Raw genomic sequence first — 22,636 nt, forward strand, 5'->3', positions numbered from 1 at the left:
AACAGGAACAGGTAGAGCTAAAAGCTTATAAAGCATACGGAGTGCACTGTTGCAGACCCATAGGGGAGTACTGTCTTTGGAAAATACTGTGGTATAAGCAGAATCTCTACCTAACGCTTCACTGTATCAGAAATCCATGTTTAATTACTACTGACTTATCACCTGACATGGGGTAGTTTCAGACACATGGTAACTCTCAGGAACACTAGAGCTATGTGCTGATATAGACTACAACCCAAGTGAAGCAGGAAAAAATATTATGTTCAACCCATAAAAAGCCAAATGCCACAACTTGCTGCAGCATGCACCCTTATTGTACCATGTATTTGGAGGTTCTGAGCACATTTGTCACTTTATGCTTCTAATTCTAGAACTGTTACCTATATGGATAGGTATTTCCTCATTTTTAGCTCTGACATTTTACAGTAAGGTATTTTAAAGTGAAAAAATCTGTCTTCCTCATTACTGTACTTACTACAGCCCCCCTACCCTAAGCTAAAACAATCAGCTTGTCTTGAGCAATGTTTTAAGGACCAAGTACAGAAATGTTCACACTACAAGAAAAACCTTTGAATTTATGCACAGTAGCTAAAGCTAGTCATTGGGTTATGGTTAATACAAAGACCTGTGGTAACTCAGCTAGAGCGTTCTTAAAATATTGCCAGTGAAACTATTTAGTCGTGTTCTCTCCTCCCTCCCTTTTTATGAGCTTTAAAGTTCACCCTGAACTTGAGAGTAGGAATGAAGTAACGTGAAATAAGAAATATATTCATTTATGTTGGAAAGCTACTTATGCTTTTTTGTTGGGATACGTGCTCTGAAGAGGCCCTGAAACTTATTCTTTTAGTCTGGATCCTCTTAATCTATTACTTTTTCAGCTAGATTTAAAGTGGCAGACATTAAAGCTTTAAATTATACTACACCTATCCTGAAATACTGGTCCACCAAGACTTCCCTGCAAAGAACTACAGACTGCATACCTGTTGATGAGTGGACTTCAGGGAAAAAAATCTGTTCCATTACAGCACACACACAAAAATCTGTAAAACATGATTAAGGGAAAAGCTTTGTTTCTTTGTAGCTTTCAAGTATCAGATCATCCTTATGTAAGGCAGAGTTTAGCATCTTTGTTTAGCTCACAAATACCTAGAAGGGAAAAAAAATATTTCCATTTTGACAGGAAATTTGTGTCTGTGCCAGACAGACTATCATTCTAATGGAGATCCAAGGATGCCATCTGGCTGGCTGGCTCATTCCAAGAATAATTCTGTCAGGTGGCAATGCTTGTGAAAAAAGTATGAAGAGGCTACAGTACCAAAACAACTCACTGGGACACTTCACTTTAAGAACCATAAAATAAACACATCTTAGTTACATCATACCAAGTAAAAGCATTGTTTTACTATCTCATCTAAAGAATTGCTTCTTTTGACAAAAAGAAGTCTCACTATTTACTGGAGACTCAACAAAACATACTGAGAATGCAGCTCATTATGGGAAGTAACCTTGTTTCAGCTGGAAATTATCTTCAAAAGTTATCTTATGAAGTTAAACTGCAGCTGGTATTGTGCCATGCTTTGGATTTAGAATGTAAATAATGTCAAAAGCTAAGGACCTTTCAGCTTTTGATGCTACCCTGCCAATGACGAAGCTGGAGGTGCGCAGGAAGCGTGGAGGGGACACAGCCAGGACAGCTAAGCCCAGCTAGCTGAAGGGATATTGCATTCCCTGCGACAGCTTGCTGAACAGTAGAACTGGATGGATTTGGCATGAAGCTGCTGTTGCTCAGAGCCTGAATGGACAATGGTCAGCTGGTGGTGAGCAACTGCCTTGCACATCACTTGTTCTATTTTTGTTTCCTCCCTTTTCAATTGTCCTCATCTCGAACTGTGAGCACCCCCACCCTACCCTCATCCCACTAAGGGGAGGATTAACAAACAGCTCTGTGATGCTTAGCTGCCAGGTTAAAAGGTCCAAGAAAACAGGAAAAAGGTAAAACAAGCAAGAAAAAAAAAAATCTATACAAGGAAAAAAGGCAGATCCATAAGAACTCAGTATTTACTGGTTACCAGTTAACATGGTCCACTCAATTTGCTAAGATACGTGGTACAGAACTGCAAGAAGCTCAAGTTGTGCACCTATTTTGGAAATGCCTTTAGCTACAATCATGTTAAACAGATGTTTTGATTTTCTGGATGCAATACAAGAGATTTACCTACCCTTTCTGTGTTATGCTTATAGGGTACTTCTGTTATGCTTATAGGGTACTTCAGAAGAACATTAAAAATGTATGTTCTTAGTTATAACTTGTTACTTTTACTGGCATATGCCACAAAATGTGCAATTCCCAGATGGGGATAAAAAATTAAGGAGTCTCCTACGGGTGAGAAATTGCTAACAAAAACAGCTCAACATGATCTAATGGAAGAGAAAATAAATGGCGCTCGTAAGGCCTAGGCTATGCATTTCACTATGATAAGCCTTCTCAGCATGCTGAGAAGAACAATTCGTATCTAGCACCACCATTTCAAACATGCCAAACAATCAGCTCACTCACCAGATGGTCTTATTGGTAACACTTGGTCAAATAAACATAAAATATGCATTCTACATAGATATCTTCTGTTTTTTTTTTTTTATCTCTTCTGTTGGTGTTGAGACTCTTCAATGAGAGCTACATGTAGGCAATTCATGTTCTCTTATAGCTACAGCATAAAGCCTCAAATACATCCCAGGGCAATCAAGCCAACTAGAGCATTAAGCCAAAATGAAATCTACACTTGCAAAAAAACATTTACCTTTATCAATAAACTGACATCACAGCTGTAACAGCCTGAGTAGGCTGCTGAGGTACTTCAAGTTGTAAAGGAAAGGGTCCTGATACTCAGAACTTTAGATTCCTGTATACAGAGTTTAACTGTACAGTTATAACTCTGCACGATTAAAAACCACTTACACAGAAGTTAATTATATCAAACTAACAATGCCATTAAAACAATAGTTTGAGGAAAAAACAGTGAATGGATGGTATGGAAACACTTAAACATCTTTAGTAAGACAGAAGACTGAGTAGGGGAAAGGTTAACAGCTTTGTTGTTTTTTTTTTTTTTCCCCAAGTCAATTCATACTATCAGAACATTGGTACAATTCTGCATAAAGCTGCTCCAAAACCTGTAATTATTTCTATTCCCCAAGCCCACCACACATTTTCTTTGTTAAAAAAACTCCACCCTGAACACTCATGAAGAGCTGTTCTTCTGACATTTTTACACTGCATTTTATAGCTTTATTCCCTTAAGCATTTAAGTATGTAGCAGCTCAGTCCTCTTGTCATTGCACATTTCACTGATGTTACTTCTCCTGCATGTATCTTTATAAACCTTCTGAAAATGCGAACAGGACATGCCATTCTGCTCAGGCTCTTACACACTGCCTATTAAATAGATATAGTTTCCTTTTTTGTTTCAAGAGATTGAGGTTATTAGGATAGTAGAAAAGCAGACCGGGACCTAACATACATACGAGACCAAACACAGTCCCCAGTTCTACTCTTCAAAATCACAGCTAGGAACTATTACCAAAAATGAAAGTTTGTTACTACAGACTTACAGTAGCTGGTATTCTTACATAGGATAATGAATCTTCAATACTTTCAATAAATACTACGCTGTATGTCTTTCTCAAGGCAACTTAATTACTTTGGGAAGCAAAATCAGAATAAAAAATTTATTTTTTAATTGTTTCAAAGTACATGACTAAAATCTACATAATTATTATTAAAATATGCTTACAAGTATTCTTTGATTAACAGTTTGCATCACAAAGTTAGGCATATTTTAAATGCAGTATTTTCTCACAATTTTAAGATACAGGCATTGCTAAAATTTTTCTAGTAAAAAAAGCATACTCCTCTGAGTAGCCAATATAGCTAACTACATTTTTGCATCTTAAGTTACACACAGGAATTTTAGGATTCTCTTAATTACTTTCCCAAAACTAATAGTGATGCTTCAAGACTGAAGGTACATGAACTGTCATTAGTGAACATAATGACATTGATTAGGTAGTCTGAAGAGAACCAGGACTTAAAGGGCTTCATTTGAGTTACATCTTGATGTCTTCTGTTCCACTGATTAAGAGCTCAGTTTTAAAATACTACCTCTTGGACAAGTAACTGCTTCACTTTTAAAACATGAGGTAACTGGTCGATGTTAGTAATTTAAATTGTGGTTTAAGAAAAACTAAGTCTAACATGCAACAAACTGTACCTTAAAGCTCAGAAGAAAATCCACATGTACCAAACAAACCAAGAGTGTTTTTGCCATATAAACTCTTTAAAATTAGCATTCCAGTTAGTCAGCAGAGAAAGCATGCAAACTAGTAATAAAACCTGGAAATGGTTTTACAACTCTTACAACTTTAAACTTCAAACCTCAAGCAAAACTAACTATTGGAACAGGTAAAATAAGAACATGAACATCAACTTGAAGCAACTTCCTGAAAGAGGTTACACTATTTTACTACACATCTTACTAAACTGAACTGTGGGAACATCAAGGTAACAATTTTAGGCTCTTCAAAGTTTTTGTTGATCAAACACTTTTGAGTACTGCTCTTCCTTTTCTGAAGTGATGCGCCCGCCTCTCCTGGAATGAGAGAAAAAACATGTTTCTAGATAGCAGTTAAAATGAAGCAATGAAGTTTCACAACTATCTCAAAACATTCTATACTCTATTTACTCTCCTCTGAAGCTGTCCAATACAGCTTCTATATTTCTGGTTCAGAATACAGGTGCCTAGTTCACGTGTCTGTCCTTTAAAAGGAAAGCAGCAGCAAAATCTTAAATGAAACATTAAAACCCTAATACATAATGTAAGTTGAAGACCTCTGTGAGTGTAATCAGAAACTAGAATTCTACCAAGACTGAGTAAGTGTAGCAAACCTTTACTCATACATGATGACCAGGTACTGACTTGGACTTCAACTTCCTGATTAAAATGTAGAAGTGTACATGAAGTATAAAAAGCCATCCACAATGGATATTTAACTGGTGAAAGATAACCAACATTTAAACTCAATATCCTCTAAACAAGGCAATATAACTTGCTTTCCTTTCCGCAGTTTGTTTTTTGAGGAATTATTAGCCTGTCTTAATATCTGAACATCCAAGAGTTAACTGTTCTGCAGATTTTATGCAGCCTTGCATCAATTCACTTAAATCCACTGAATCCCATTTCAACACTTGCTTCCAGCACTTGTTTCTAGTATTAACCAACTGAGAGCTAACTACTCAAAAACATCTGAGCACGTACAAAAAATTCAAATGGAAGTACAGAAGTATATCTCTTTGCCTTTATTGTATCCCATATGTGAAAAAAATTAAGCTGGTTTCAGGGGTTAAAGTTTGCTTTCACTACGTACCTTAAAGTAGTCTTCTTGTGATACAAAGGTGTTCCTCAGACGATTCTCAGGATTAAACAGACAAGATACTACCGTTTGTATGCTCCTGTCCACAGACTTCTGAAATACAGTTACAGATGCATCTATAACAACACTGATTTTATCAGTTAGCCCACTAGCAGCAGAGCAGGTGTCACAGGGTTTATTTTGCATTCAGGATTCCTCTCAATTCTCTTTTCTTGAGCTCTTTTTGGATTCCATTAACTGGTATTATTGCCCTGCGTTATTCATAATGTAATAGTTTTTAACAATGGCATGCCAGTTCAGTTGTGGAAGAGGCTGACACACATTGAAAAATGAAGTATCTGTCAGAAAATGGAATTCAGAGCCACTATTGGCCAAACAGAGGTAGCTTTCCACATTAGAAAGCAGAGATGGGAGTAGAAGACTTCACCCATTCAAATGCTTTGAGACTCAAATCTGCATAAGAAAGGAGGAACTGCAACCCAATGTGCCTTCCTAGGTATCTGCAATTTTCCAGAAATTCCCAGCAGATTAGGTCAAACCTGGTCACTTTGATATATTTTATACATCCCTCCATTCTACAGACTAGTACTAGTACTTTAAAGCAGGAGAGGTTTCTGAAGTTGTACACAGGAATCAGTGGATTAAACAAGTTGAAGTGGTGACTATAACCTTCATTTCTAAGAAATGATCCACAGGACCTCTTCACCAAGCCATGTAACTCCTTACATGCAAATACCTGGGAACATGACTTATGTCAACAAGTTTTAAGAACTTACTTTAAGAACTTACCTTTTGTGGACTGTTACTAGACAACTGTGTGGGCTCTGGAACAACACGTTCTGTCTGTATAAATTCTGGATCCTCACTGTAGTGATAGTTGACTGAAGTATAAACCTGCATATTTTTAAAGTAAGGCAGTATGTCAGTAACACTGGGAGAACATGCATAGCTCGGTTGTCATTGGTCCTCACCTATCCACAAGCTATGTCAGCTTTATCCTTTTGCTGTTTTACAAATGAGGGGAAACAATGTATGCTGACCTGTTTTACAAAGACATTTTTATCTCTTTCCAAAAAGGGTATATTCTAATAAATGTCTTTCCTCCCCACTGTAATCACTTGAGTTACTCCCCAGGCTGCTTCTTCCATGTATGGGTTTTGTTGTTAAATGTATTGAGCAAGAAAGCATTTACTGAAAATTCAAGAAAACCAACAGGTAATTTCAAGAGATTCATCACTAATCGAACAGAAAAGAAAAGGGAAGAGAGGGAAGGAAAGTACCTGCTACTGCTGCTCTTCCAAAAAGCTATTTTTTCTCTACACTTTAACTCAGCTCCTTGCTTGTATGAAGGTTTCTTTTAGTAATATACTAGTTTAAAGAAGTTGTAATAGTGCTTGTGGGTTTCTAGACTTCTTTACAAGTTGACAAGAATTTAAAGCTTTCCCCTCTTCCCACTGTTTATAATGCAATGTTGCAACTGGCAACCCAGTATAGTCTTACTAGAAGAGCCAAGAGGATGGTGAAGCAGTTACCATTCATGGAACCATCCTTCCAGAAAGGATAAGTAGCTTTTAAAGCTATTTTTATCAGGATCTCAACAGCAACAGGGGTTAACCGTTTTCACTTTTTAGGGACTTTTTCCCTGGAAGACAGATTTACCCAGCTCTGGCAATTGTTTTCAGTTTCTTGCAGCATCACTCTTTAAGGACGTTATTTGTGATTATACACAGCAGGCACCAAAGCATACTAGCTGACACTCCCCAAATTCATTCATCACTGAAATTGTAATTTCAAGCTGATATCATGATATAAGGAAGGCTGTATCAATGGCAGACTACTTCTGAGCAACATTCCTAACCACAAAAACATGCATTTATCTGACCTCGCCAAAACTACTGCATTCCACATGACTGGAAACGGTGATTATCCAGCAAATAGGTATAAGCATCAGACTGAAGGCTGAAGTTTCCTACCACCTCATGTGGGTGTTCTCTTTTGAGTCTGTAAAAATACTTGAAGATGCTTAACCAAGTTCTAGACTAGCTGTCTGCTCATGTAATCAAGCAGAAAAGTCTACAGGAAATGATTATGCACACCTGCTATAAATATAAACCCTTTGGCTTGTTATCATTTAATTGTTAACTCTGGAGTTTTGGGTAGTCCTGTGTGGAGCCAGGAATTGAACTCAAAGATTCTTGCCTCTTCCAGCTTGGGATATTCTGTGATTCTACAGCACAGATGTTTCCATGTTCCTTGGTATTTATTCAAAAAAGTTATTTCAGGCCAAGAGGGTAAAAAAAAAAAAATCAGTATTTCAGCTACTTCTAAGTTCTTTCAAGTCTGTTTCTGACCCCATTAAAACAAAGATACAGGCTCCTCACTAATAGGAGTATGGACTTCCCACAAAACGAAAAAGGGCTGCTTCTCTGCTGAGAAGCTGAAAAAGCTTAGTATACATGATTTGAAGTGGGCAGGAATAAAGTCTAAGAGAGAGCTGTCCAACAAACACAGGCAGCAATATCTGTACAAAGTTCCACTTTCTACAGTGCTCCCCACCAGCCCCACTTACCTTGTATACACAGTCTATACAGATCTACTGGGAATTACCTTGAAAGTTATTAGCTCTAAATAAAACAGTACTAAAATACAGTATTATACCTGAGGAACACAATAATACATAGAAATTTAAGTTCCAATTACAATCCTGTTAAAGAAATACTGTATAATTTTCCTCTTGTGAATGCCACTTGCTTGAAGTCACAAAAAGAAAATTTCCTTAGAAGCCATCTGTACCATCTACAGTCTGTAGCATCCTGGCCAACTGTTTGGAAGCTCTTGAGCCAAAAAATAACGTTGTTAAGATAAGTATTTTGAAGTCTTACAAGTTTTCAAAAAATTCAGAATAAGCAGCAATATTTTATAGATCTTAAAAACAGACTGTATCAGTGTTATTCCTCCTTGGTCTTTTCACAAAGAACCAATTCTGTTCCATACTAGAATTCCAGGTTTCTGTGACCAGAATGTATGTAGTAAACCATAAAACCAATAGTTCTGTTCTGCTATACATCTCCTAAATACTGTATCAGCAGAAGGTTCTGAACAACTATCTTATGATGGCCACTACAGATCTGCATAGACCAGATTCCACAAAGATCTGCTAAACAGCATGATATTTTAAGTATGGAGCTGGCAAAATACTGTGTCAATTGTAGACTTACCGGAGGCATAATATAATTTCTTTGCTCCCCAGGAACCCATTGTGGTTGAACCTTAAACAAGAATTGAAGAACAATCAGCTTTTACCTGTTCTTTTCGTACACAGGTAGTGCAATTGCTCAATAATAGCATACACACGACATTTCACATCTTGATTTTTAATCTAATGTTAACTTACTCTCTGTAATGCAACAAGAATATGAACACCATCCTTTCAGAAACATGTTGCCACTGCAGACTTTGGTATAACCATGGGAAGGACCACAAACCACAATGTGCTTCAATAAACTATGGACAGTCAAGAAATCAGGCAATACATGTGGCACCTGTATATTGAGTACAGGATAAATGGACATTCCTGGACAATAGCTCTCTACTGTTAGTGTATTTGGCATTAAGATTGAACTCTTACCATCTGAATGCAAAACCAACTCTAAATGATCATTCTTTAGAACTGAATCTTGGCACTGTTCAATAAACACTATCAGCACTCATTTAATGACATGAAACAGATCAGTTTAATTCCCTTAAAAGGTTTTTTTCAAGTCATCTGTCACGCTTAGACTCCGAACAATCCTGTTCCAACTTTAAGAATTACATACCTGATAGTTGTAAGCTGGCTGATATCCTACAGGAACTTGCTGCTGTATCAATAAAGTTGGGGAACTATATGGATACGTCTGCAAAATAGATTTTTTATAAAAAAAAAAAACAAGTTTGAAGCACAATAAAAATGGGTTATTTATAAACATATTTATGAAACTGGTGAAAAATGTGTAGTCAACATTGTTTCTTAAGTTCCTGTTTCAGATTAGCTTCTTTACTTAAAAGCAACACATTTCCCAGGGAGCTTCAGCACTCCAGGCATTAAAAGAATCTTACACAAGTCAGACTCGGAAGTGTATTATATAGCTAAGACTCCTATATCTATGTGTACCTGATCTTTTAAGTCACTTGATAAATACAACTATTCCCATAAATTTTCTGAAGTAGACCTAAAACAGACCATTATTTCATGGTAGTTGAACTACATTCTAAAGATCAGTTTGTTAGAGCCAAAGGCAAGTATTAGAATTTAGACAGTTTCCCAGCATTTTTTTTGCTGCAAATATTTTGACAAAATGTTAACCTGGAACCTTAATCAGCTTCTTCAGGGAATAGTTAAAAGGTATATTCCAGCACTTAAGAGAATTAATTCCTCCTACGCTGTTTCACTTCAGCAAGCCCAGAGAATCGGCAGAAGCACTAATATCAAGCTCTGACTTGAAGTATATTTGCAAGTCATTACAGCTTGTACATTCTCAATCGCTTCACAGAAAACATACAAATCAGAATCCATCAGCTTGTAATTAATATTGCCCCATTACACTGCCACACAATATAGGGTTAATAAGTGATGAGACCATAACCTGGGAAGCCTCCCACTTATATTTTCAGTACAGGGCTCATTTGCCTGCCTACACCTCAGTAACAATGCTTATCCCTTAACCCAAAGGGCCAATAAAGTCATGTCCTGCAGACATACTGTGTTATGGCATCCGCTGTAACCAGCGCAAGTGTCCCTAACAAAGACCACAGTTCTAAAACAAGAATTTGTTTGGCAAGGAGGAAGATTACCACAGCCATTTTCTGGTTCCATAACTGAAGAAGTACATTTTAATGCTTGCAGTTTATTTTGAGAGAAGGAAGCAATACAGTAAGTATCTGGAAGCATTAGGTTTGTTAAGTTGATCTGTGACAAGTAACAAGACCACTGAAGAACTGTTAGTTCACTCCTGTACCTTCAACAGTTATTTTCAAAATAAAGGGTGTAATCTCCTCGTGTTCTGTTTTATAAAGATATTGCTTCACTGAATTATTTTCAGGGCTGTTTGCATTTTCTTAAAGCAATTTTAAGTTAGTAGCTTCTTCACTAGGAAAGGCAATACAAAAAATGAGCAGGTAAAAGATTGGCATCTCAATACATATTCCAGAAGTTGATGTGCTTACATTTTCAAGAACACTTCACTTAAATACGATTCCAAATCAGTGGCATGAATAGCCTTACCTGTACATACTGAGTTAATGGGCTCACCACAGCTGGAGGCTGCATGTAGGTCTCTGTACTTTGATTACTCCATACACTATGGAACTGCGGTGCAGGAGGATTGAAAACTAATGGTCTTGGTTGCACATAAGAACCTTGTTTTAAGGCAAAAACAAAGTATTAAGACACTTTAATGAATGTTTCATTGGTTAATTTGAATTCAAGTTTAACCATTTTGACTCTTAGATTCAGCTCTATTAATTGCATTGCAACTTCAGATAACATCTGAGATTGTGCTGTCAACCCAAGTTCATTCTTAGCATCCAAACTGCACAGAAACAGCCATGCCATAAAATTCAGAACTGAAGTTTAATTATAATACATACATTGCATCAGATAAAGGGACTGCAATAATTGTATTTTTCTTTATCATATAATTAAGAAAAACTAAACTTGTGATCTGACTTCATATGTACTTACACAAATTTTGTTGTTTTCTAATCGCTGGCCCCAGTTTCAGCTTTTTGCCATGGAAGTTGATTTGTGACTGAAAAATAAGTTATTCTGTAAGCTGGGGAATCAGTGAGGTGGTTGGTTGGATTTTAAAGAGACTGTACTCTATTTCTACACCAGTATCAGCAAATCACAGGCAGGCTCAAAAAGCCTCCCTTCTCCTCTCCCCCTTCAACCGCTTACATCTTTTACTTTTGATTCCCTGCAGTCCTCTCACCACACCCATGTGTCTACTCAGACTTCCCAAACCCATTATTCTGCTACCTACTACTTTGAAGATACACATCAGTAAATTCCAGCATTCATTTGGTTTTACACACAGTAAGTATATTGAGGCAAAATTAAATGGAGCCTAGGTTCTCTTGAAACCTATTCACATGGCCACTTACCTCCTTTCCCACAAACCTTCTAAAATGCTTCACTTCCACATTAAGAGCTGTTCTCCCAGTATTAAAGGAAATAGGCAAAGCACTACTGTTTACCTTCAAATTACCGTGTTCTCCCTAAGGAAGTTTGCACATGTTCCTGCAGAACATCCTTCAAACATACTGCTTCAAGACTATTTTGCCAAGAGCATCTATGCAGCACACAGACTAATCACTAGTGGAAATCAAGTATGGTTCACATGTTCCTCAAGTACCCAAACCCAGAAAATACAAGCTTTTGAAAGGCTTTTTAGAAAACATGGCTGGAAGCACTCCTTAGTAGTTAGCCAACACTTAGACATGGAACTTCTCATTCTGCAGGTTCTGTCCAAATGCTAGTTCACATTGAAGGCACGATTTCAGACATTTGATGATTAGTACTGTTTTGCCAGAACAACATCTGGGGTTACAATCCAAGTTGCAGGCAGCTTCCCTCCCTGCAGAAACAGAAGCCTATTCTTCAATGAAACTCCTTGGCTTGATGCCTAAAACATTCCCTGATGGATGCAGGCTGAAATGGCCTTACATCATCCCTACACTTAAGTCTATTTGGACTGACTGTGGAAGAGGACCTGTAGATTCCCCCCCCCCCCCCATGAGACTGTGGTTTATGGTTTAAGTCTGGCATACAGAAAGCTGCTTTAGTACATGGATTTATGCAGATTGTTTATTCAAGCACTCATGAACTTCTCCACACAGTACTTTCAAAGGAAAACCCACCTCAGGTGGTTCTCATTTATCTTCTTTGCCCAAACAGCAACAAGAAGCATTTACCTATGAAGGTGTGAGCAGCACACACTTTTTAAAGTAGGTACTCAGTTATAGTTCAGAGGGCTACACTGACATTGTACAAATAAATGCTTTGTCAGATATCAAAGAATTATTTGCCTCCAGTTAACAGTCTTATTAGCAAACATTGAAGTCAGTATAAAGTGCAGATACATAAGAGAATTTAGACAGACCACCTCATGCAACACTAAGGATTTGCCTGTTTCATAGGAAAACAGTTTGCAATTTACCAAACATCCCACTAAGCTTTTTCTCCAATTTCTACTGTCTTTATTTCACTGTTGATTGTAAAAATAATCAAAGCAAGCAGAATAAGTGAGCTAAAAAGAATCCTATCTGATCAACTCCTCATAATGAGATCTAGAATAACAAATCATTGGTAGGAAAAAAGAGGGGAAATATTCTGAACCAGTAGGGTTACCAAAGGTTTGACAGTTGTTTGTGGTGTTTTTTTTTTTCTCCCACAGTCCTAGTCCTGTTGTGCCCAGAGCCCTGCAACCACCCTGTCAACCTAAGCAAAGGAAGCTCTTGGTACACAGATCTTCCCCTCAAAGCAGAAGGTTCCACACTGCACATAGGTACAGGTTCACCATGGACCACAGCAGTTACAGATGGAATTGGATCTGAATCAGAACAATTCATATACTGCCAGGCTGCACAGAAGTAGAGAGCAGGGCATGTAAGTACAGGTATCTAGATCATTTCTAATCACATAGACGCTCTGCCATGTTCATTCACAGAAAGCAAGGAGACCAGTCTGTACAGACAATGCCCAAAATGATTTATCAAGGTGATCTCTGCACATGACTTGGAGCTCCAAAACAGTGTTCACTGTTCCCATTTCATCATTCCCTCCAGTAGTAAAAATCTCTAAATTGGTATCTGTACATGCTTCCCAGTGACAGGGCAGTAACAGTTTGTACAGCTTGTACACCTGAGATTTACACCAAAGAAAGCCAGCCACAGGCCTCTGGGTTTTCTTAGACCTCAGGTATAAAGTCACATCAGTGAGTACTGCAAACAGAGATGCACTGAAGGCTTTGAGATTTAGAGAAGCGCACACAGAACATCAGCAACATAAATGGCTCAAGTGATAATATTCAAGAGGCCTCAGCAGAGGTTGCTGCATCAAGAACAAGCATTCTACACCAATCTGCTAAAATAAATATAACCCACAATAAAAGCTAGAGAGTACTCTCAAGAAGTCAGTTACTTGATACAGCAGTCTGTTTGTCATCACGCCATGGAAGTTAAACAGTAAGCTTTTGAAGTCATTTAGGGAGAATTAGGAATGTCCTGTTGCAGTTCCACTGATTTTCCCTTTGTCCAAATGTTTTCTCTCTTCCCCCAAGGAGCTGTATAGCCAGCAAACACAGCTGAACATATCACCAAATGCTAGATCTGTGCCTGGCATGCTTATCAGGGGTTGTCCCTATGATCCAGTTCCCCCATCTGATAGCTTCAGAAACAAATTGTTCAGCCTCCAGGAACAAGGGAATTTCCTGAAGCGAAGATTCCACTGAAACGAACACTGAGATGTTATTTTCAGTTATTGCACTCAGGTTGGGAAGGGAGATGAGGAACAAACCTTTGTCAGTTGTTTGGGACCTACTAAAATCTACCAGAACCAAGTAAGAGTTTTACCTTATAAGTGCTTACAAGTGTTAAGCTTTTAAATATTTCTCCTATACCAAGATCTAAGCACAGAAGGGCTGTAACAGTTCTATCCCTTTATCTCCTGCACAAACTACAGGAAGCCATGAAGCAGTTCAATCTTGTAGCCTAGCAGACATAGAAAATACTTGCATACCAGGTAAAGCCCAAATGCACGAATACTGTAAAAGAAAATCATACTTCAACTGCTGAGACTGCAATAAGAAACTAATGCTGTGTTTTCTGTATTACTGTTATTCCCAATGAAGCTCACAGATCTGTTCTTGCCAAAAGTAGAGTTCTATGATAATCATCCAATAAAGAAAGCAACCAGCTGAAAAACATGAGGCTTTCAAGCATACAAGCAATTAAGAATGACTAGGAAGAAAATGATATTAGACTTCAAATCACACCAAGGCTAGGACTACATTCATTTGCTTTCTGACTTAAATATACAAAGATCATACATCAACAGATGTTTTAACAAGTTTACTTTTGGGGCAGCTCTAATCTTTCCTTGCCCTAATTTACTCTATGTGGTAGATGACTGTTTCCCCCGAACATGCCTAAAACATCATACAGAAATTTCTTCATATACTTTTAGATGTAAGGAGCTTACTTCTACTATTTTCTGAACATCCACATTGTCCAGGAATGATACGAAGCCATACCTGAAAGCAAAAACAGATAATTCAATAACCAGCAGCTAAAACAAATCTGAATCTAACTTATTTGAACAAAACCAGTTAAAAGCATTAACTATATGCTAGGTGCATTATTCTAAAATATCTTCCAAAGTATCAAATAGGACATTAATGTTCAACAATTCAACAAGAAAGTGCATTTACTGCTGACTAACAGCATACACTACTGGGCCAAATGAAAGGAATTAAGTGCTAGTTTCTATAACACTATGAAGTCAATTTAAAGGTTATTTCCCCATTTCAGTTACTCAAATGAATGCTGTTGTTGACATTACTAACATCAGAAAGTCAAAAGCTCCTTTTATTACTGATGTACCAAATTTCTGTATTTGGTGCAGAGGTTTGGATGAAAGGAGGCACCACAGTAACACCACTGGGGAAGTGATTCCAAAAAGAAGCTTTTGGTTTATTCCACTACTCCCTAGTTTATATCTAAGCCTGTAATATGGAAATAATACTTAGTTTCGGAGAATTATAGGAAGAATAGTGCCAATCAATGGAGTATGCCAATTCACTATCAATAATCAGGACACATAACTGTGCTAACTATACTCTGGAATACTCTATGTCCCTTGCTAGTTGTCATTGAGAACAGTATTTTCAGCTCATTCATTACTACGAATGTCTAGGGGGAAAAAAAACATGCAACTTTTTACAATCTGCTCATAGAATCAGAAAAAAAATTGAGTGGGAAGGAGCCTCCAGAAGTCTCCCTCTCAAAGCAGGACTAACTTCAAAGCTGTGAGAGCTTCCCAAGAACTCAACTGGGTAGAGCCCTAAGCATCCTCACTTAAAAGTTCTTTATGACAGACCACCAAGTTTTTCCATACATCTGTTAAGAACCCCCCTTGCTCTAAGCTTCTACCATCTTAGTTTCACCCTTCACCTGAAGGAGTTTGGTTCTCTAACTTATCCCTGAACATCCAAAGAGTGCAACCTGATTGCTCTGAAGGAAGTCTACCCCTTCTCTCAGGAAGTGTGGCATCACCACAGTGAACTCTCTCCAGATTGTATTTTAACTACAGTCAGAGTCAGAACTTCATCCTGTGAAAGAACAACCTGCCCATGTGAATTTCATGATTTGCTTCCATTTGTTAAATGGCAATAAGACGATTTTCCCTGTACACTGGAGACAAATCTGAATATCCCTAAGTCTAAGATGATACAGATCTAGGGTCAATCTAGATTTACATTACTCTGTTTTATAATTCACAACAGAAAACTACAACTAGTGTTAAAAAGGCTTAAGCATTTCAAGTGCGTTGTTATCTGCTCACATTATCTATGTTAGAACTACACCTACATACACAGCAACTATCCACATTCTACTCACCCTTTAGAAACACCAGTCCTGTCAGTGATTATTTTCACCTCTTTCACAGTACCGTATCGTTCAAAGTAACTCCGAATTTCTGCTTCATTCATCTAAAAGAAACAAAGTCTTGAGCTTCTACAGACATATTCAATTGTTTATATTTAAAGCAGGAAGTTCCATTCTTAAATCCATCTCCAACTGTTCTCAAAAAATAAGCTTATTTGCCTATTTCAAAATTATGATACTAGAGTTCTTTAAGATTACTAAAAGACATGCGTAAAAAAAAATCTTTAGTTCAACTCCAGGAGTTAAATTCCTATTTCCTTCCCACTACAGCGCATTATACATATCTTAAAAATTAAAAGTATATAAATACCCTTATATCGATTCCACCAACAAAGACTGTATTTGGCATGATTTTTCCTTCTGGTAAAACATATCCTTGACAGGTTGTTGACAAATTGGTATTATCCTCTGAGACATTTGCACACTGCGCTTCTGCATTTGCAGACTGAAAAAAATTAAACAAATATTTCAGTCAGGGTTATAGTACACTTCTAGATTGGGCTGCAGCTTCCTATAGATATAGTTTGAGACCACAAATATATATAGCACCTACCCAATTACTTAGAGAAAGTAGATTTGTATCTACTGCAAATAGAATATTCATCTTGACAAAAGTTTGAAGCATCTCTGAAGTTTTAAACCTCAACTCTAGACCCAAACCAGGCTACATTAAGTCACCTTGCCCAACTAGAAGCTTCATGACCAGTGTTGCTACTACCAGATAGACATACAATGAGAACTCCAAAACCATTTATTTCAGAACTTTATAAAATTCCTTTCAGACAAACAAAAAAATGTTCAATTTGAAGACACCATCTACTGTGAATTGATTACGCAACAGAGCAAAGTCCATCATATTTTTATATGGATAGGTTTTAAATGCTCAAACAGCCTTGGAGCACAGACACAGGGTTATTTGTCATGAATTTTGTCATGAAGAAGGTAACCAGATCTTAATGGAATATTCACACATCTCAGAAAAAAGATGTAATGAATTTAACTAAAGAGGAACATGAACGACTACAGACTCGTTACAAAGCACTTTACACCAAAGCAGGATGCTAACCATGAATTGCACATAGAAAAGAACCGCAAAGAATGTTAAGATTAGTCTAACTACAGTCATGATGTGCTTTGCACACCCCGACTTCATACGCACCCTTTTGGCCTGAAAAGGCATCACAGCCTTAAAGTCAAGGATTCTTAACTGCAAGCAGAGGAAGGAGTGTACCGACTTACTGCTTGTTGAGGGAGAACTGTTTGTTCAGACAGAGGAGCAATTCCATTTCTTGTTAACGATGCTGCCAAGCATCATGTTCCATACATGGCTAAGGTTTGAAGTACATTTACAAAGGTATTTACAAGGACTGAAATAAAACATGGGCACCTGAAACTTCAGACCCTCACCTTCTCATCTAAATGAATGGTTCTAGTCACAAGCCATGCTCTCCCTAGCTATTAGAACAAACTCTTCTGACCACCTCAGTGTTACTCATCCCTCTATATTAACTTATTTTAAAACTTTAGTAAGCCTTTCCTAACAACAACTCAACTGGTGAGGCATTATTCCCATTTCGCATATTCAGATCTTTTGATTATGTAGCCATAGTTATTGATGCTTTGAAACCTAATGATTTGCAATAGGTAGCACCCATTTTTTCAATGGAACAATTTCCATGTTCAATGCAGTTGTTTAAACTGCAGCTGTGAGTGATCAGTATACACTCAAATTGGAGACCCAGTAAGGGAATGAGAAAATTACAAGAACCAAACCATGTGGCACGATTCAACCAGCAATTAAGCAAAGCCAAAACTAGAATTTGGCCCTCCAGAAGTACGATTTCAGTGACTGAACCAAATTAGCAACACACTATCCCTATAAGGCAGAGATGAATCAAACAACCTCTTCTCACTCCTCTGTAGCACAAGTTCAACAGTTCCCAGTTCAAATTAAGCTGGCATGATTCAATTTTGCAAAAAGATTAAGTGAACAGTTTTTGACCACGTGAGTATTCTATTTTAGACAACTGAATCAGCCTACTGTGCTATCAGACAAGCACCAGATCCACCTCAGAAACAGTGGATGCAGAAGGTGAAATGGAAAACACTCAGCCTGTTCTGAGAAGCAGTAACCCATTAATTCAGTTCAATAGCATCTCAAAGCTAGACTTTAGAAAGTACCTGAGTGCTAGCTATCAGACCCAAGATACTGTTCTCATTGTACTCTTACATCACTGACTACTGCTCATTTCCCAAGAGTTCTGTCTTCCAAGAACTCTGTCTAGCCTCCAGTAAAGTTGGAGACCACATCTTCCACGGTTACACGGCAGCACAGGTTGCGTAAGATTATTTCTACTGTTAACAATAAAAGGGCAGTTCTCCCCCCTTCCTTCCTTTTGTACCAGGACAGCTCGTTATTCCACCACATAAGAAACTAGTTAGTTCCAACATTCCACAGGAGAAAAATGGTAGTAGTTTTCAGACACATTCACTTCTGATCCATGCTAGTTCTATAGTTATGTAAACACTTGTTCTAGCACGAAAGCAGCACATGGACAAAAAAAAGCACAAGAGGATAGCAGGAGACCACTTCCTCAACTATGCCCCCAGCTATACAGCATTTGAACTGAAGTCTGAGACCACAACTCCACAGCAACCTTAAGCTGACCTAACCATTGGCTTCTACTGTTCTTTCTTCCTGGATCTGTTTCAGCAACCAAGGCCAAAAGAAAGCATTCACTTTGCTGCATAAATTCTCTAGCAATCTCCAACAGGGAAAAGCTCACAACAAAGGCACCCAGGTGATCAAGAATCACCCCAAGAGCATAGGGTCAGCATTCAGATACTGCTGATATGCAGGTAAGAGACTGCCTTGGCTGACATGGAAGTACCCCATTAGTTTCTCACAATAATGATGCAAAACAACTCAAAGAAAATACACTTCTTTAACCATTCTGCACATTAAATACCCAAAGGTGTAAACAAGTTACTTAAGCATTTTGGCAAGCTTTTCAACACCAAAAAAAAAAATGCTTTAAGATGACAGAACAGTTTCGGTTGGAAGGGACCTTAAAGATCACCTAGTTCCAACCCTCCTGCCATGGGCAGGAACACCTCCCACCAAACCAGGTTGCCCAGAGCCCCATCCAGCCTGGCCTTGAACACCTCCAGGGATGGGGCATCCACAGCTTCTCTAGACAACCTGTGCCAGTGCCTCACCACCATCATAGTAAAGAATTTATTCAGAATAGCTCATCTAAATCTACCTCTTGTGTTTCTCAGGACATAAAAAGGAGCTATTGATGAACACAGTGAAAAAGCCTTAATAGTATGAAGGTAGGAAACAAAATCCTCCCTTCAAAGTTACTTTTGAATTGGCAATACTATAGGCAAGGAATGCTGCTGCTGAATCAGTGTCCAAAGACCAACACACTCCCAATTCCCAAAACTGAAAGAATGCTGAAATTGAGTTAGCTACCCTGAAGTCACGGCATTAGCTGAAGTGACCCAACCACTCAAAAATACCTCAAGTGGGGATGATCTACCTCACTCATGAAGTACCTTGGAAAGCTAGTTTCTACATGTGAAGAGACTCAGCTGATGCAGTTTTCAGCCTATTAGAAATAAGTTTTTTCCCTTTCCCTCATCCCAAGGTGAGGTTAACCACTTTACCCTCCACACTGTGCTAACATATAACAGCTGAAATGGGTTACAAGCATCACCGCATCACACCCGCGTTTAGGGGAGGGAAACCTTCCCTTTCGGGCACAGCAGCACAGCTCCCTGACTTATCGGGCTGCTTCTGCCCTGACCCCACACATCTTGATCTGAAGTGAGCGGGTTACCGCCTCCCGAGCCCCGCCGCGCAGGCCGCCGGTTGCCATGGCAGCGCAGGGCAGAACATGGCGGCGGGGCCGGCAGCGCGGCGCCCGGCGGGCACCAGGGGGAGCCCTCGGTCAAGTACTGCGAGCGGCTAACAACTGCGGCGGGTAAGAACGAGCCTGGAGAGGCGCCAAGTCGCACTTCTACGGTGTTGTCGAAGCGCCTGGGTTACAGTAGCTAACACCGTTCTTCAAATAAAAGCCCGAAAAACAAAAAAAATCTCTTGGGAAGCAACACAGCTGAGAGCTTCAGCTGCCCGCCCCTCGGTTCCGCCGTGAGGGCGCGCAGCCCCTCGGGTCTTGCAGCAGTACTAAGTTTTTCTTTAACATACCCCCATGGAAGGCACTCAGAACCATTCACTTGGGGCAGAGTTTTCTCAACTCCGAATCGCAGCAATCGCTGCCCAGCTACCCCTCAGCCACCCCGGGGCTCCGCACAGGCTCCGCTCCGGGCAGCACCGACAGCCCTTCAGGAGCTCCCCCTTCACCGCCGCCTCTCCCGGCGTTTAACTCCGCCAAATTCACCGCCTCCTCCGCCCAAACCAGGGGCCGGGTCACAAAGAAGTTTCTCGAAGACGGGAACAGCGCCGCGCACGCCGGCGGCGCCCCGCGAGGGCAGGCAGTAACCCGTCCGGCCGCAGGGAGCCGGCAGAGCGCCGCCAGCAGCAGCCCTCCGGCAGGTAAGGAGCCGGCCCGGAGCCGAGGGCGTCAAGCCGAGCCGCTAGCGACGGGATGGAGCGGCTCGGCACGACGGGCGCCCGGCCACACCGCCCCGGCACGGCCGCCACAAAATGGTCGCCCGCCGAGCCCTCGCCTGGCCGTGGCTGATGGAGGACGCTCCCCTCACTCCCCAACACAACCCCATGTCGTTTTTCCTCTCGGCACTCCTAGAACTACCACCCCGCTTCCTCAGGTTTTAGAGCCTTGAGGGTATTAAAAATGACAGGACATTAAAAATACCGCGGCTGAGGGGATCCCCGTGGCTCGGCCCAGGAGGAACAGCAGTGGGTGTTCAACCGCCGCCGCCATGCCCCGCCGAGGCTCCCGCAGCCCCGCCAACGGCCGCAGCCCCTCGCCTCACCCCGCTCCGCACCTCCCCGGCCGCGGCCCCGTCCCTGCCTCCTCCCGCAACTCACCATCGTGCACCGGAGCCGAGGCAGCGCCCACACACCTAAAAACAAACGAGGCCGAGGCCTTTAAGACACAAAAAATAATAACACCAACTTCTGAGAACACAAACACTGGAGGAAACCCTTTTTTTTTTTTTTTTTTCCCTTTTTTTTTTAAGGGGGGGGGAGAAAGAGGCAACTCCTGCGGAGCCCCGCTCGTCCCTTTAAATACCCCTGGGGGGAAGGGGCGGGGAGGGGCCGCCCCCGGCCCGCAGCGGCGCGGTGCTCGTGGGGCCGCCGCGGTGGCGGTGTGAGGGCAGCGGCCGGCCCGTGTGGGGCCGGGGGTTGGGGGCTTGGGGCTGGCCGAGGTGGTGAGGGAAAGCTGGAGCGTTTTACCAACGTTTTCATGAGCCGATGTTCTGTGGATACTCCAAGCTGTTGCCATTACAGCTCAGTGCACGTACTGAAAACCAGCCCGTTCTCTTTTCATTAGTCGCTTAAGGCCTCTCTAGAAGGAAACATCTATGGAAGATCGGCCTTTTTCTGTGGCAGTAACGTGCTTCTGCCGGCTTCAAAGTCGGTTTTAAGTGTTCGTCTATACCTACCATTGCTTTCCTCTGTTGAGATTTTGAGAAGCTTCAGGGAGAGAATCTGGATGTCGTGACAAAATAAACTCTTGACTATCCTAGCCTACTAACTCTTTCAAAGTGTCAAGACATGACGCTTGAATCAATAAGGAGAAAAAAATCCAAAGCTAAACTGCTCAACTAGAGTGCATGTAGCAAGACGGCCATTTGTTCACATGTGCTTTGATTTGTTCTAATACCTGTATCATTTTTAAATGTACCACGTGCACCTTTTCCAGATGCTGATACTAATGATCAAAAGTAGACTGCTGCACTAGATACGTCTGGACCCAGGGTTGGTTTAGGCAATAGCAATAATAAAGCCCATATAAAAAGAAATATGTATTTATGGTCATTGTATGAGGGATTTCGATAAAACTAGTGGGGTTACTGTATTATCTGAAGGTAAAGACATTACATAGGCTTTCATACATCTAATGTCCCTTTACTTAGGTATAGAATCTCAGGATGGTCTGGGTTGGAAGGGACCCTTAAAGATCATCTAGTCCAACCACCCTGTGTTGGGCAGGGATATCTTCCACTAGAGCAAATTGCTCAAAGCTCTGTCCAGACTGACAGTAATCACATGCTTCCAGTGATGGGGCACCTACAGCTTCTCTGGGCAGCGTGTTCCAGTCTCTCACCACCCTCATCGTGGAAAAAAAAAGAGGTGCTCAACAATGCTGTATGCTCTACAATAATGTATCAGATCTTTTCCATTTTTGCTTGAAATGGCTGAGAGCCTTGAAAAAGTACAACAGTGAAGGGAAAATATGATACAACTCATAGATTCATATTTGATCTCAAGAGTGGCAGCAGGTTTAGTACACAATTTCTTAAGGACAAAAAGAGTAATTCTGTTTTTAATAACTCCTGAAACTAAAAC

At 40.1% G+C, this 22,636-nt stretch overlaps 1 protein-coding gene across 3 annotated transcripts; it reads right to left on the reverse strand.

The window, feature by feature from the left end:
• Nucleotides 1-3,698: 3,698 nt before the first annotated feature.
• On the reverse strand, nt 3,699-21,233 carry DAZL (deleted in azoospermia like). 3 transcript variants are annotated; one of them, XM_035319823.1, is made up of 11 exons: nt 21,152-21,233; nt 16,445-16,579; nt 16,087-16,178; nt 14,669-14,720; nt 11,150-11,216; nt 10,718-10,824; nt 9,246-9,323; nt 8,646-8,696; nt 6,217-6,321; nt 5,422-5,520; nt 3,699-4,646 (listed from the first exon to the last, which is right to left on the reverse strand). In XM_035319823.1, exons 1-11 carry the CDS (start codon nt 21,152-21,154, stop codon nt 4,593-4,595), a joined length of 843 nt encoding a protein of 280 aa, XP_035175714.1. In that variant the 5' UTR covers nt 21,155-21,233; the 3' UTR covers nt 3,699-4,592. The 3 variants fall into 3 exon arrangements, with proteins under 3 accessions (XP_035175714.1, XP_035175713.1, XP_035175715.1); XM_035319822.1 differs by having other exon boundaries at nt 10,691-10,824; XM_035319824.1 differs by lacking the exon at nt 3,699-4,646 and having other exon boundaries at nt 5,438-5,543; nt 10,691-10,824.
• Between the last annotated feature and the right edge of the window lie 1,403 nt (nt 21,234-22,636).

The sequence above is a fragment of the Oxyura jamaicensis genome, chromosome 2 (assembly GCF_011077185.1).
Source record: "Oxyura jamaicensis isolate SHBP4307 breed ruddy duck chromosome 2, BPBGC_Ojam_1.0, whole genome shotgun sequence".
NCBI classification, from domain to species: domain Eukaryota; kingdom Metazoa; phylum Chordata; class Aves; order Anseriformes; family Anatidae; genus Oxyura; species Oxyura jamaicensis.

What these genes read in the sequence shown, in the direction of transcription:
- DAZL (XM_035319822.1), bottom strand. An exon ending in TTGGTGGAATCGATATAAGG is followed by an intron (nt 16,179 to 16,444) that starts GTATTTATATAC and finishes TGTTTCTTTTAG; the next exon opens with ATGAATGAAGCAGAAATTCG. An exon ending in ATGTTCAGAAAATAGTAGAA is followed by an intron (nt 11,217 to 14,668) that starts GTAAGCTCCTTA and finishes CTTATTTTTCAG; the next exon opens with TCACAAATCAACTTCCATGG.